Source organism: Sapajus apella, unplaced genomic scaffold, assembly GCF_009761245.1.
Source record: "Sapajus apella isolate SASKATOON/1434 unplaced genomic scaffold, GSC_monkey_1.0 scaffold6, whole genome shotgun sequence".
NCBI lineage: Eukaryota > Metazoa > Chordata > Mammalia > Primates > Cebidae > Sapajus > Sapajus apella.
The window spans coordinates 65,798,926-65,815,268 of NW_022436946.1; the positions used below are offsets into that span (position 1 = coordinate 65,798,926).

Consider the following 16,343-nt stretch of genomic DNA (forward strand, 5'->3'; position numbering starts at 1 on the left):
GCATAGCATTCCTATCAGACAGTTACAGCTCATTTATATTTTTTCCTGGTTCAGATGCAGTTTACCAACCAAGAATCATTTTTACTGTAAGCAGTGTTGCCTAGCAATATAGTCAATGCCTAAGATCTTACCTGGTTTCCAGGGTAACAGAGCTAGGTGGTTAAACCAAAGGTCAGATTCTCAAGCAGCAAGGGAAAAGGTTTGTTAACCCCTTCATTCCAATGTGCAACAGACCAAACCAGGGGCTTTACACATTACAGTTCTCAAAATATGGTAGTTCATTTCTTCAACAAATATTTAAGAGCTCATGCTATACGATAAGAGCAATGTAAGACAGTACAGTGTCAAGGCACACAGATATGGCATCTACCTTCATGTTGTTTCTTCCATGATGCCCTTGATTCCTTTCATTGCCTGGAAAACTATCTTTCAAAGGTCAGCTCAGATATTACCTTTTCTCTGAAGTCTATGTACAATCTAATCCCCTAGCACTTTGTGTATATTGCCCTGAATTCATGGATTGGTCTTGGGGATCCATGAATCCCCTAAAGTAATATGCAGATTTTGTGTGCTTATAGGAATGTATGTTTGAGGAAAGGGGCTAACACATTTCTTGTTCAATGGGATCTGTACTACTTCCCCTGCACCCGCCACCCCAAGAATTTAGAACCGTTACTCTGTTATGAGCATTTATAACACGGTTTTGCTATTTGTTTATAGGTCTATGTTTCTTACTAGAACATGAGTATCTTAAGAGAGACAACTGTACGTATTCGTATTTTGTGCCAGGGGAATGCCTGCATCATAGTAGACTTGTAGGAAATGTATGTTGAAAGAATCACTTCTTGGTGTGCTTACCAGGTTCAGCACCTTGATGATACCAATGATGCAGTGTATACTGATTTCAAAGGAAAACTTCTACCTTATGGTAAACTGAAATCAACCTTTCTTGTTCCTAGCTTTGTCCTCTGCAGTTATAAATTGTGTACCCTCTTCCAAACTGTGATTGCCCTTTTATATGACTCAGTTGATAGGGGAAATCAAAGGAAAATGGTTAACATGGGGGAATTGTTAAAAAAAAAAAAAGTTTCATTCACATCTTAAATATTTTAACTTATAACATCTGAATGTACATTCATTTACTAGTATTTGTATTTTGTTAGAAGGAGAAACTTAGCAGATATTACGTTAACCAGGTTATCAAGATTATCATCACTAAGTTGTGTTGATATGATATATTCTCTGATGTGATGAGAAGGGGTATGTCACTTCTGTGAGATTCTTTCCCCAAACCCATACCACCAGTCTAATCTTGAGACAATATTAGACAAACTGAGATTGAAGAATATTCTGTAAAACATCTGAGCTTTTTAAAAGTTTCAAGTTTCTGAAAAATAAGGAAATACTGAGAAACTATCACAGACTGGATGAGACTAGGGAGACGTGATTACTAAAAGCAAAGTGTTCTCATGAATTAGATCTTGGAACAGAAGAAAGGGATATTAGTGGAAAAACAGGTGAAATTCAAAATGTGTAGTTTTGACAAAGGTACCATGGTCTCATAAAATAGTAACATTAGGGACAGGTGGGTGAAGTGCATATGGGAACTAATATACTACCTTTGTAACTTTTCTGTAAATCTAAAATTATTCCAAAATAAAAAGTTTGTTAAAATATAGTAATAGAAGAATTTATAGGAGAACGTTCTTAGGTGATTTGACAGTTAAGACACGTAAACCAAAATAAAAGACAGGAACACCAAAAAAATTTGTAACAGACTAATAGAGATAGGGCTTATACTCGAGCACATTTTTACAAATTAATAAAAACATAATAATACCCTGGAAAATAGTCACTAACACAATTCACAGAAGAAGCACAGTGGTCTCTAAGTAGAAAAGCTAGATGAATCTCACCAGTAATTTAGGAGTTGCCAATTAAAGCAGCACTGAAAATAATTTCACCTGTTACTGGTGCAGAAATGGAAAAATGATAATATCCAATTATGAAAAGGGTGAGTGGAGGAATTAGAGATTGGCACAGCCTTTCTGGAAAGAAATTCATCTAATAGGTGTTGGGTTTTAAAATATGCATATCATTTGTGCTTATCATCTCTCACTTATATGAGATTCTTTCTAAGGAAATAGATGTGTTCATAAATGTTCTAACAGGAGCATTCATCACAGAGTTATTGATAATGACAACCTCAAAACCTAAATATCTAACAGGTGAGGGAATGATCTCAAAAGTTTTGATGTACTTATGGAATAGAATGTTGTGGACTAATTAGGATTCATCTAAATAAAACAACAAAAGCAAGATATAGTACGTATAGTCACCATTCCAAATATATCTTTTGAATGGATGGCAGAGAAACACAATGTCACATAAAAAGTAGTACTTATCTTTGGGTAGTGAGAGAAAAGGACGATTTTTGCTTTGTGTATTCCTCCTTGCATTTTCAAAATTACCTCTAGTGAGTATATATTACTTTTATAATTGGGGAAAAATTAGCATTGCAAGCCGTGTGGTTAATGAATTTCTTTCATCTTTAATGTTCATTTAATTAAGAGAATGTTAGTTCCATTTTGTTCTGTGTAAAACGATTTTTCCTCTTTCCACTAGGAAGCTGCTCAGGGTGCTTCCACTGCCAAGTGAGAATTGGGGAGCTCTAATTGGAGAATGGTGTTGTCATCCCGACCCCTTTGCTAATAAACCCCTTCATCCGCAAGAGGAGGACTGTTTTATTGGAGACTCTTTCTTCTTGGTGAATTTAAGAACCAGTTTGTGGCAGCCAAGACCTGAACTATCCCCCATGGAGCTGTGCTGTGTTTCTTCTGACAACCATTGTAAATTGGTAAAATATCATTTCAAAATAAATGCTAATTTAGAGGTTGTCTTAGATACTGGTTTCTTCAATCTTTTCCTCAGGGCTTGTTACACAGACTGCTGTAAAGGCCAAAATTCATTATGTTCAACTGTCATCTCTATCTCTGCTTTATCAAAACAGGAAGAACATACGGCTTTAAACTAAAACAGCCACAGGGGCCTAGAAGAATAAGGAGAGGAAGACCTCTGCAGATGTAGAATTGGGTGTACTACCACTTTACAAACTAAAATGTCCCACTTTCTTGTTCTTAGGACAATATTCCATAATTTGTGTGCATTTTATCCTAAATAGTCCGATTTAAGTTAAAAGTGTTCTCTTGCTCCGGGATATGTACTATCCGATTAGGCTGAGGTATTTTACTATTTCTGCCCATAGACTAAACTTCTGCTGAAGTCATAAATGCAGATGTCATCAAGTAAAAAGAGGAATGGAGGAGCCCAGGAATGGAGATAAAGCTCGTGTTGCAGGGTCTAAGTTGGTGCTTGACAGCTCTCTGGTGGCTCTTATTGTATAAGTTGCTTTGGGAAGAAGGCAGTTTTCTTTCACTGCAGAGAACAAGTGTTTTACTTTATTTTAAAAGAAAATCAGTGGCATTGGCATGGCCCTATGAGAAATCATTCCCCTGATGGGCAGTCAATATAGATGTTATTTAAAAAGTAAAGAAAATCATTGCCAGAGAATCATTTTAACATCTGATTATTGGTGGGAACACAAATATTATATTTTAAATTTCATTTAGAACTCATTTAATTTTTGTAATAAGAACTGAGCGACTGCAGGAAATATGTAGTAGCTGGGCAGCTCTTAGGTTGTAAATTAGTTTTATAGAACTATTTTGAGGAAGATGAGGAAATTTGTTAAATGTGGAAGTTAAGTTGTCAGATAAAATTATTTAAGTGCCTCATCTTACACTGTAAACAGAAATCCCTTTACTAAATATGGTTCGTTCTGATGAGCTGTAGTTACTTTGCATTTTATATTTTAAAAGGTAAATAGTAAGTTAATATAAATTTTTTATATTTAATATGATTAATTTGTATTTTGATCTAAATATATGTACTAATACTTTATTATTTTATGTGTTTTAAATTTCATCTTTATGATTAAGCTATACATTTAAAAAATATTTGGAAGTTGTGAGCAGAAAAGTAGAGAAAGATTAAATGAGGGAAACCATGTTTCCCTTTTTGAATAAACTCAGCACTCTGTGCTGAAATATATTCTTCACATTTACATCTTTATCAGTTATGTGATGCCATTTACAAGAATTTCCCTTCATAGTAAACAGCTGTCTGATCCATTAAAGAAAGGCCCTTCATATTTTTAGACATTACAGTTTTTATTATCAAGGAGACTGTGGGAAATTCTGTACTATCATGACAAGCTGCTGTTGACAAGATTTTCTTCAAGTTAGCCTAGATGAAAGTTCTGCTTTAATTGTGTATTGTAGCAGTCCAAAGAGTGTGCCTGTGACCAAAATAGAAACATAAATTTGGAGGGACTGCTTAAACAGTGCTCTCAAGGCTCCTGTGGGAACAAGGCTGCTCTGTGCTATTGAAAATCTTTTTTTCCTATCACCCAGTCTAGCCATCTAGCAAGGTTTTGAAATGTCACATGATAACAAAGCATCCTAATGGTATCTCTTGGGAAACATTTTTTTGGTGAGACAATATCAAGGGTCCTTAGAAATTGAAACAACACAAAGAGAAAATAAAGCGAGGACAGGAGGCTAATCCACCTCTCTGAGCAGCCCTGCCATGTCTCAGATATATTGACTTAATTAGTCCACAACAATGTCTGTCTTTGCTCTGTAGAGTTCCCACACTTAGACTGCTTCATTGCACAACTTGCTTTATTATTTCCTTGAAGGATAGGTGAAGAAAAATGCATTACAAAGCAGAGATTCTCTTTAAACAAAATGTATGTGTTATAATATGTTTAATTTAAAAGATCTGCTTTAAAAACAGCACAAACAAGCAAACGTGAAGCCCAACTCTATTATTTCTTTTCTTCCATAGCCTTTTAGGACTTATAGTACTTTATTTGCGCCTTTGTCATTGCAGCAGTATCTACTTATTTTTAAAAGATACCTGCTGGAGATTTCCCTATTCATGTATTCATGTATCATCTCTCTTGTGCTGTTTTGTGCCTACCCACATAATAAAAATTTTGCATCTTATAATAATGGAATGATAAAGATGGCATTTCATCCTTTTGTAAGATTCAAACTATTATTCAAGACTTCACTCTTTTTTAAAGAACAAATAAAATTGATCTTTGATTATATTAATTTTACTGCTGGCAAGGATGATTAACATCTTTACCTTTTTGTTCTTTCTTGGAGTACTTAGTAATAATTAGATTTTGGTAATTTGTTTTTTTAAATCCATAAGTGTGTCTTTTTTGTGTTTTTAGAACAATGTGTTGTCAAACTCTACAGGTATTCAGAAGTATAAAAAGAATATTATTACAAACTTCAATATGGATTCATCAAGTATGCTTCATCTGTTCTTTTTTTCTGAAGTGCTTTAAAACAGTCATGTCATTTTACCCCTATGTGTTTCAATATGTACATCTACAAATAGGGATTTTAAAAATGTAGCCGCCCTATCATTATCACACTTTATAAAATTAACAGTTATTCCTTGATGACAAAATACCAGGCCATATACAGATTTTATCGATTGTCTTAAAAGTATCTTTTACTATAGGTTTGTTTGAATCAAGATCCACACATATGATTGAGGTAATTTGCTTGTTGTTAATCTGATTCTTAAATCCTGATTATTCATGTCTGATAAGGATATAGTCTTATGTTAACAACAAACAAACAATACTTTACCTGCCCCCTTGAAAGACAAGGTAAGATGTTCTGTGAGAGCAACTACAAATGAAATCCATACCAGAGCACTTGAAAAAAAACATTTCTGCTTCAAATAGAAAGATTCTTTCTTTTCAAGCATTGTTATTACAATACAAATATTAGTTTTTAGTAAAGCCTTTGGTTTTTGGTAAGATCTAATGAGTGTGATCAGATTTAACTTGTACAAAATAGTACTCTTTAAAAAATATTTTTAATATCAACTTGGAACCGTACAGGTATGTTTTACTGTAAGAAAGCATGAAACTGCCAGAATACCACTCTGACTTTCTGAGCCCTCTTCTTCCTGGACCTGAACAAATTGGCACCTTCCTAGGTTTCTGTGTCTGTCTCTTACCTCTGATGGGAATGACCCTATCCAGTTTCCCACCTGGGTCAGGCTCTGAGACCTGCCATTTGTGATGTTCCTGATAAAGGTGTCAGTACAGTGGCCAGAGATGGCACACTGTGGGGCCCACTTTGTGAGTGTGCCTGGATAAAAGTTTGAGCCAAGTCTGAGCTGACTTACGAATTTCATGTGTGCTTTTGTTTTCTCAGCAGAGACTTTTAGAGAAAGTCTGCAGAATCTGTCCAAATACTGCAGCTAGAACAGGAAAAAACGGAATAAGTGTTTATATTACTGAAGGTTACTTCAGTGCATGAAGGGATTCATCTCAGGAGTTTCTAAATAGAAGAGCTGTGGACATCTATGGATTTTTTACTAGTTGTCTGTGTTTGATGCTAGGAGAAGGAATAGGTCATTAGAGAAAGACCCCAATATGAATTGTGCTGTTACTCTTGACTTTGACCTCTAATTGAATATATATATTTTTACATCAAGATCTGATAACACACACACACATTCATATATACATAGACACATATACAAACACACGTCAGAAGTTTCTCGAAGCAGAACTTAGTGTTTGAAGAACTGCTGTATTTTCTATTCTATTGTATTTCATTTTTAAAAAACACAGTAATCCACTGAATTGGTTCCATGAATTGGTTCCCACTAATGGGATGCATGAACTGTAGTTTGGAAAACACTTAGCATAGTGTTTAGAAGCGTTAGCATCAGAGGGACCCAAATTCAAATATCAGCTCTGTCAGTTACTAGCAGAACATCAATGGAACGCAATTTAAATGTACTTCTTCTGCAACTTTTCAGGAAATTATGCCAAGGAAAAAATATTTATACTCAAATGTATATTAATCAGGAAAAATTTTTTTCGTTAGATTAAATACACGTTATCCCACATCAGAAGTCACTGTCCTTCTTTACTTCAGCCTACACCTATTCTCTGGTTTCCCAGGAAGGGTACCCTGGAGTGTCCAGAGTTGCAGAATCTCCTTTTCCCTGCCCACTTTATATGGCTTCTGCCTTGTTGCAGTATATCTGGATGAGAGGAATGTTGTATGGTTTTGACAAAGGTACAATTATGGATGTGAAAAGGAGTATTCTTTGTTTATTGATTAGGCAAATGCTATTTTAATCTGTATCTCAAATAGTGAATTTGGATTTTTGAAGGTTAGGATTGTTTCAGGAATTATTCCAGAGCACTACCTATCTTTTCAGTTACAGTGCCTACACTAAGTGGAAAAAATGAAAGTATGTGAACAGACTAGATACTTTTAACTTTTCATTTATTGGTAGTTAAAGGTTATAGGTTACTTTGATATGAATTACACTGGAGTAGGAGTCCAAATAGTGTGAGTTCAAGTTCTGATTTTTCTGTGTTGTATACACATGAGTTGAGGCAAGTCGTCAACCCTGTCTTGTTGTCCACTATCTTCCTGTTCTAAGTTATAAGGCTATTTGGAAGCACTTTTTAGGAATTTAAGGTGCTACTTATTCAAATTATTTGGCAATATTTGAATTATCAAGAAGTGGCTAGTTTTGGAAAAGTGAATCTGTGCTTTATTGTTTCTTAAGACTTGAAAAAATTATCTCTGTGCATGTGAATTATGCATACAAGCTAAATGTATTTGCAGTATTTAGTAGAGGGCAGAATAAAATGTAAAGTTCAATGTATACCCTGGGGACTATGTTAAAATTATATATTCCTTTTAGGAAAAGCTGAATGACATTTAAATGACATTTTTCTGTTCTGCAGGAACCAAAGGCAAATACCAAAGTAATTTGTAAGCGTTGCAAGGTGGTGTTGGGAGAGACCGTGTCATCAGGTAAGAGTTTCATAACAAGAAGCCAAAATGATTGCCTTTTTGTTTAAAAGCCAGAATGATATCTTATAGTAAATATATAAGAAAGATCGATGATTAATACATGTTGTAAAATTGGTGCTTTTCAAAATAGACCCCAACTAACATATCATTCAAAATACCAAGAAGTTTCTGTATTTGGACCTTCATAAGTACAAAAGTATTGAGTTATAAGCATTAAGAAGTTGAGTCATTTTCAGTGTTTCATAGCCTCTTTGTAGATATAAAGTAATAGTATAAAGTTTGTACTTGGGTCTATTTTAAAGAAAATTGGAGCTTTTTTCTTTTTCTTTCTTTCTTCCTTTTTTATTTTGTAATGTTACCTTCCTGGTAACTTACAGAGCAGAGCCTTTTTGTTAATACAACTCCTTAGTTAGAAGAATTGGTGCCCAGAGATGGAGAAATTGTTTTTCTTGGCTGCCATCTGGCTTGGGGCTGTATTTTGGGGCTGGGGATGGGAGAGGACCCGTTGAAATGGAAGAAAACACATTCTGAGTTTTGTACTTTGTCCCTTATTCTTTTTTATTTCCCAGTAGCATTGATTATATTTTATGTAAGCTCTGTTACACTACTTTAAAATATAATAATGAAAATCCTGATAATTAAAATGCATTGCTGTTTAAAGATACAGTTTAAAGTGTCTAGAGAGCTACAACATGCTGTGTTAGCTTTGTGGATGATGAATAATTGCTGTTAATACAATTAATTAGAAGATGTAATTTATATGAAGCAGTTGTACTTAAGGGAAGGCAGATGATGGTATTTTTTTGTTTGTTTGTTTAATCATCAGAATCTTGTAAGTAGTTACTTGTTCACAGTGAGCCAAAAAGGAAAATGGAGTTAGTAAAGGATACCATCCTCTATGTCATTTTTGGAAAATGAAAGCAAGCCCCTAAAGCAACACCTTAGAAAATGTTAAGGCTCCTGGTTAAATAAGGTGAATTGATTTTTAAATTCTTTTCTCTCTGAAGTCCTGTTGAAATGTCAGTTGAGGAATGAAAAGATATATATCTATAAAGGCAAAGAGAAATGGAGAAGAGTTGACAATGACATAAACAAGAGATGTAAACAGACTTTTTTGGAATACACTTGGCAGCCTGAAGGAAGTTGCAGCTTCAGTGTCCGTAGATAATTTGGATGAGGAGTGAGCCAATACTCACTGTAGAACCCTAGAACAGGTTAGAATTTGGAGGCAGCCAGTAACAGGGAAGGCAGCCTGAGGCAAGGAGCTGGAAGCAGGATGATTGGTTCAAAGTGTACATATGGAGCTACTAGATTTCCCACTTCATTTTCAACTTGCTTATATAATCCTCAAGGTGGGAGATTGGAAGACCACCCCCCATTTTTTTTTTTTTAATAATGAAAGAATACCAACTAGAGAAAAGACTTGCAGACACTGATTCTTTGGAGTCATTCAACCAAAAATGAGCTTATATTATTGTTCAACAAAAATGAGCTTACTGTAGGCACAGTGGTATATGCCTGTAGTCCCAGGTACTTGGGAGGCTGAGGCAGGAGGGTCACTTGAGCCCAGGAGGTTGAGGCTGTAGTGCACTATTACTGCACCTATGAATAGCCACTGCACTTCAGCTTGGAGAATATAGGGAGACCCCGTCTCTTAAAAAAAAAATTATTGGGTATAGGTACAAAAAACTTGTATTTGTTCATTCACTGGGTATAGGTACAAGAGCTTCCTCTCAGCATTTCACTGCCTTACACTAAAATTGAAATGGATTGTTGAGAATCATCAAATATTTGAGGAAATCTCCAACAAAAAAGAAACCAAGGCAAATACAGTAAATAATTTAGCAAGCAGATTAAAAGCACTGAGAAGAAACGCATTATGTATACCAGAAGAAAACCTTTAAAAAATACATAAAATGCCCTTGGAGAAATAAAATCATTGCTTCCATAATTCAGAGAATATGAAATTTAAAAATGTGATACTTCAAGAAAGAAAAATCAAAGAATTAAAAGATAAAATTAAAGAATTGGGCCAGAAATTAAAACCAAAAGACAGAGATTGAAAGTTAAAGAAGAGGCCAGGCACGATGGCTCACACCTGTATTCCCAGTACTTTGGGAGGCTGAGGTGGACAGATCACCTGAGGTCAGGTGTTCAGGACCAGCCTGGCCAACATGGTGAAACTCCATCTATACCAAAAATACAAAAATCAGTGCACTCCAGCCTGAGCAACAGGGCAAAACTCCATCTCAAAAAAAAAAAAAAGAAGAAGAAGAAAAGAAAGGAGATTAAAGAAGAAGTACAAAAATATATGTATATAATCAATTAAGTTTCCTGAAGGTAGAGACATCATCTATCTTGTCTATCCCTGTAATCTCAGCACTTAGTATAACATCTGGCACATATTGAGTACCCAGTAAGTATTTGTTGAATGAATAGGTGAACTGAGCCTTTCAAGACAATTAACATCTAGCTTGTAGAAATTCTAGAAAGAGAGAATAGAGACAACAGAATGTAGGAAATTATCCAATGCCAAAAATACCACAAATACAAGACTATTTTCCACAGCTAGGACTTTAGTTTCTTGACTGAAAGGGCCCACTAAGTACCCATTGTAATTAATAGAGGAATAGCAAGGAAGCCACTCAAGGCCACTATAGTGAGTATTTTCAGAACACCAAAGATCAAGTTTCCAGAGGGAATAAAGCAGTTAATATATGACAGATTAGGAATTAGAATAGCATTGAGCTTCTTAACAGCAGAGCTAGCTGAAAGCTAGAAGGCAGTGAAGCAGTGCCTTCATAATTTGAAAGGAAAAAGATTTTCAGTCCAGAATTCTATACACAGTCAAGCTATCAGTCAAATATGAAAATAATAAAAGCCATTTTGCAAATAACAAAGTCTCAAAACACAGTTCTTAACAGTTTATTTTTCTTAGTAATTCACCGTAAAATATAGATCACTGAAAATAGGAATTTAATCTAGAAAGAGATGACATGGAATTGGCTAACAAGTTGTACAATTCAGGAGAGCAGGATAAGGAGTGGACAGCAGGCCTAGAGAAAAGCAACGTGTATTGAGGCCTATGGGAGAGAAGATTGTAATATACATATTTTTTGAAACATAGCCTCACTCTATTGCCCAGGCTGGAGTGCAGTGGCGTGATCATGACTCACAGCAGCCTCAACCTCCTGGGCTCAAGTGATCCTCCCACCTCAGCCTCCCAAGTAGCTAGAACCACAGGTGCATACCACTGTGTCTGACTAAATTTTTTGTAGAAGTGGCATCTTCCTGTGTTGCCCAGGCTGATCTTAAACTCCTGAACTCAAAGTGCTGGGATTATAAGCATGAGCCAGCATAGCTGGCCGTTTTTTTTTTTTTTCTTTTTTTTAGTTATAAAGTAGAATTGATAAATTAGTTGATTTGTTTGACCATATGTGTATTAGTCCACTTTCACACTACTGTAAAGAACTACCTAAGACTGGATAATTAGCAAAGAAAAGAGATTTAATTGACTCATAGTTCCACATGGGTGGGAAGACCTCAGGAAACTTACAGCCATGGCAGAAGGCAAAAAAAGAAGCAAGCACCTTCTTCACAAGAGGATGAGAGAGAGAGAGCAGAGAACTACCACACACTTTTAAACCATCAGATCTTGTGAGAATTCTATCACAAGACAATGCTAAGGGGATGATGCTAAACCATTAGAAATCACCCACGTGATTCAATCATTTCCCACCAGGCCCCACATTTAACATGTGGGAATTACATCTTGACATGAGATTTGAGTGGGGACACAGAGCCAAACCATATCAATATGTGACAGATAATCTTGAGAGAAACCATTTTATTATATGGAAAGGATTAGCTAAAGGTAATTGAAGCAGTTATTCACTGCAGTAAAAAACAAAAGGTTGAAAAAGGAAGGAAACATCTCTGTGGTATTATTATCATAATAATAATGTAAACACTGAATATTCACTTAATTAAACATTGTAATGTGATACAAAAGTATATTAGGAGGTCAATATGCATGAGTTTTTGCGGTGGCATAAGAGATCTATATCCACATGTGTTCTAAAAGTAAATCACTAGGACTCCACTTCCAAAAATGGTGTCATGAAGAGAATGGGCAATCTGTAGAAAACCTGTACAAAACTGGACAATTTTAAGAATTATTAAGAACCATATTAGGGTACTGGAAAATGAACAAAAGTAAAGCAGCAGTTTGAGAACTATTAAGTACTGGAAAACTGCTACTGTATTGGGAAAGAATAACAAGTTTGTAATTTTTTTTTTTGCCTGGGGATGCAGGTGGACCGTGCCACCTTATGTCTTCCCAACTCAGGCAGGAAAAGCCCACAGCTTTACTGTCTCTACGTGATGGGTTTGGTTTAGGGTAGGTGGTGGAGAAAGTAGAAATTTTAAGGAGTATATTTAGAAGCAAAGTGATTATATTAGTCCATTCTCACATTGCATAAAGATATACCCAAGACTGTGTAATTTATAAAGAAAATAGGTTTAATAGGCTTATCATGCTTCAGGCTATACAGGAAGCATGGCAGCTTCTGGTTTTGGGGAGGCCTCAGGAAACTTACAATCATGGCACAAAACAAAGGAGGAGTGAGGCGTCTCACATGGTGGAAGCAGTAGCAAGAGAGAATGAGAGGAGGTTCTACATACTTTTAAACAAGTAGATCTTGTAAGAAGTCACTCACTATCACAAGTACTACAAGGTGATGGTGCTACACCATTCATAAAGGACCCACAGCCATAATCCAGTAACCTCCCACCAGGCCTCACTTCCTACATTAGGGTTTACAATTCAGCATGAGATTTGTGTGGGGACATAGATCCAAACCATATCAGTAATATAGTTCAGATGTTTGTCTCCTTTAAATCTCATGTTGTTAATAAAATGTAATCTCCAATTTTGGAGGTAGGGTGTGATGGGAGGTGTTTGTGTCAGGGAGCAGATCCCTCATGAATGTGTTGGTGCTATCCTCATGATAGTGAGTGAATGCTCATGAGATCTGGTTATTTTAAAAGTGCATGGCACCTCCCCTGTCTCTCATCCCTGCTCTCATCATGCGAGACACCTTGCTCCTTCTTTACCTTCCACCAGGATTGTCAGGTTCCTGAGGCCCTCACCAGAAGCCAAGCAAATGCTGGAGGCATGCTTGTACAGCCTGCAGAACCATGAGACAAGGAAACTGTATTACTCTGTTCTCATGCTGTTAATAAACACATACTGGAGGCTGGGTAATTTATAAAGAAAAAGGTTTAATGGACTCACAGTATCACATGGCTGGGGAGGCCTCACAATCATGGCAAAAGGTGAAGGGAGACAAAGGCACATCTTACATGGCAGTAGACAAGAGGGCATGTGAGGGGAACTGCCCTTTATAAAACCATCAACTCTTGTGAGACTTATTCACTATCACAAGAACAGCATGGGAAAAACTCGCCCCCATGATTCAGGTAATTCCCACCAGCTCCCTCCCATGACACATGAGGATTGTGGAAGCAACAATTTAAGATGAGATTTGGGTGCGGACACAGCCAAACCATATCATTCTGCTCCTGGCTCCTCCCAAATCTCATGTCCTCACATTTCAAAACCAATCATGCCTTCCCAACAGTTGCCCAAAGTCTTAACTCATTTCAGCATTAACTCAAAAGTCCAAGCCCAAAGTCTCATCTGAGACAAGGCAAGTCCCTTCCGCCTATGAGACCGTAAAATAAAAAGCAAGTTAGGTACTTCCTAGGTACAATGGGGGTACAGGCATTGGGTAAATACACCCTTTTCAAATGGGAAAAAATTGGTTAAAACAAAGGGGCTGAAGGCACCTGGCAAGTCTGAAATCCAGCAAGGCAGTCAAATCTTAAAGCTCCAAAATGATCTCCTTTGACTTCATGTCTCACATCCAGGTCATGCTGATGCAAGAGGTGGACTCCCATGCCCTTGAACAGCTCTGGCCCTGTGGTTTTGCAGGGTACAGCCCCTCCCCCATCCAGTTTTTTCATGGGCTGGTATTGAGTTACTGTGGCTCTTCCAGGCACATGGTGCAGACTGTCTCTGCATCTATCATTCTGGGGTCTAGAGGATGGTGGCCCTCTTATCACAGCTTCACCAGGCTGTGCCCCAGTGGGGATTCTATATGGGAACTCCCACCCCACCTTTCCCCTCTGCACTGCCCTAACAGAGGTTCTCCATGTGGGCTGCAGCCCTGCAGCACACCTCTGCCTGGACATCCAGGCATTTCTGTCCATTCTCAGAAATCTTGGTGGAGGTTCCCAAGCCTCAATTCTTGACTTCTGCGCACCCACAGGCTCAACACCACATGGAAGGTGCCAATGCTTGATGCTTGCACCCTCTGAAACCAGGGCCCAAACTGTACCATGGTCCCTTATAGCCACGGCTAGAGCAGCTGGGACACAAGGCACCAAGTCCCCAGGCTGTGCACAGCAGGAAACCTTTTTTCCTTCTAGGCCTCCTGTCTGTGATGGGAGGAGCTGCTGCAAAGATTTCTGACAAGGCCTGGAGTCATTTTCCCCATTGTCTTGGTAATTAAGATTTGGTTCCTTGTTACTTATGTAAATTTCGCAGCTTTGCAAAAGCAACTTCCGCTTGAGATTCAAGCAGGCTTGAATTTCTCCCCAGAAAATGGGTTTTTCTTTTATACCTATTCATCTAGCTGCAAAATTTCTAAACTTTTATACTCTGTCACTTCTTGAATGCTTTGCTGATTAGAAATTTCTTCCACCAGGCTGGGCACAGTGGCTCATGCCTGTAATCCCAACACTTTAGGAGGCTCAGGCAGGTGGATCACTTGAGTTCAGGGGTTCAAGACCAGCCTGGTCAAGTTGGTGAAACCCCATCTCTACCAAAAAAATACAAATATTAGCCAGACGTAGTGGTGCTTACCTGTAGTCCCAGCTACTCAGGAGGCTGAGGCATGAGAATTGCTTGAATTTGGGAGGCAGAGGGTGCAGTGAGCCAATATAGCACCACTGCACTCCAGCCTGGGCAATAGAATGAGACTTGGTTTCAAAAAAAAGAAATTTCTTTCACCAGATAGATACCTCAAACCATCTCTCTCAAGTTCAAAGTTCCATAGATCTCTAGGCAGGTACAAAATGTTACCAGTCTCTTTCCCAGAACATAACAAAAGTTACCTTTGCTCCAGTTCCCAATGAGTTCCTCATCTTTGTCTGAGACCACCTCAGCCCGGACTTTATTGTCCATATCACTATCAGCATTTTGGTCAAAACCATTCAATAAGTTTCTAGGAAGCTCCAAACTTTCCCACATTTTCCTATCTTTTGATGCCTCAAAGTCTCTAGGAAGTTTCAAACTTTCCCACATTTTCCTGCCTTCTTCTGAGCCCTCCAAACTGCTCCAACCTCTGCCTGTTACCTGAGTTTCAAAGTCATTTCCACATTTTCCAATATCTTTACAGCAGCACCACACTCTGCCAGTACCAATTTACTGTATTGGAATGTTCTCATGCTGCTAATAAAGACATACCTGAAACTGGGTAATTTATAAAGAAAAAGAGGTTTAATGGACTCAGTTCCACATGGCTGAGGAGGCTTCACAATCATGGCAGAATGCAGAGGAGGAGGAAAGGCAGGTCTTACATGGTGCAGGCAGGAGAGCATGTATGGAGGAACTGCGCTTTATAAAATCAGATCTCATAAGTCTTACTATCATGAGAACAGCATGGGAAAAACGGGCCCTCATGGTTCAGTTACCTCCCACTGAGTCCCTCGCATGATACGTGGCAATTATGGGAGCTACAATTCAAGATGAAATTTGGGTGGAGACACTGCCAAACCATATCAGAAACCTTTTTTTGTTGTTTTTAATTACTCACCCTCAGGTATTTATAGCAATGGAAAAACCACCTGCTGCACAAAGTGTCATAGAAGGGCTGAGATAACTTCTCTGTCCTAACACACCTCTGGCTGACTGCTAAACTCTGCATACATACAAAAAAAATGGCAAGGAGTATTTATTGTATGTATTTTCAATAAGGATTGAAAGCTTACAGGACCTGTGAATTTGCTGTGACTTTGATTGCATTACTCGGGTAGCAGAAGGTAATTCTTGCAAGAAGTGTTACTGGCTTGAGGTATCCGAGTAGAGCCTCATCCCAAATTATTTGCTGACAGATAACCTACGCAGGTACAGTGGCTACTTGCCAGGGAGCCAAACTAAACAAAATTAAAGCTGAGTAGAGATATTAATAGCTACACACAGTGGGGAGATACGTTTCACAGTTTGAGTCCAGGCAAGTCAATCAACTGCTATCCCAGCCAATAACCAACAACCTTCAGAAGAGCAAAATAAAATCCACAGTGACTACAACATATTGGACACAATATCACGCTTCTGTCTAA

At 37.6% G+C, this 16,343-nt stretch overlaps 1 protein-coding gene across 4 annotated transcripts in view; it reads left to right on the plus strand.

Annotated features, from left to right (window-relative positions):
- The window catches only part of UBE3D (ubiquitin protein ligase E3D), a 194,178-nt gene that overhangs the window by 24,455 nt on the left and 153,380 nt on the right, over positions 1-16,343 (plus strand). For all 4 annotated transcript variants that reach the window (XM_032275421.1, XM_032275417.1, XM_032275420.1 and 1 more), the window contains exons 4-5: positions 2,626-2,857; positions 7,868-7,937. In XM_032275421.1, the coding sequence (XP_032131312.1) occupies positions 2,626-2,857; positions 7,868-7,937 (302 nt within the window). The remainder of the gene's footprint in view (positions 1-2,625; positions 2,858-7,867; positions 7,938-16,343) is intronic.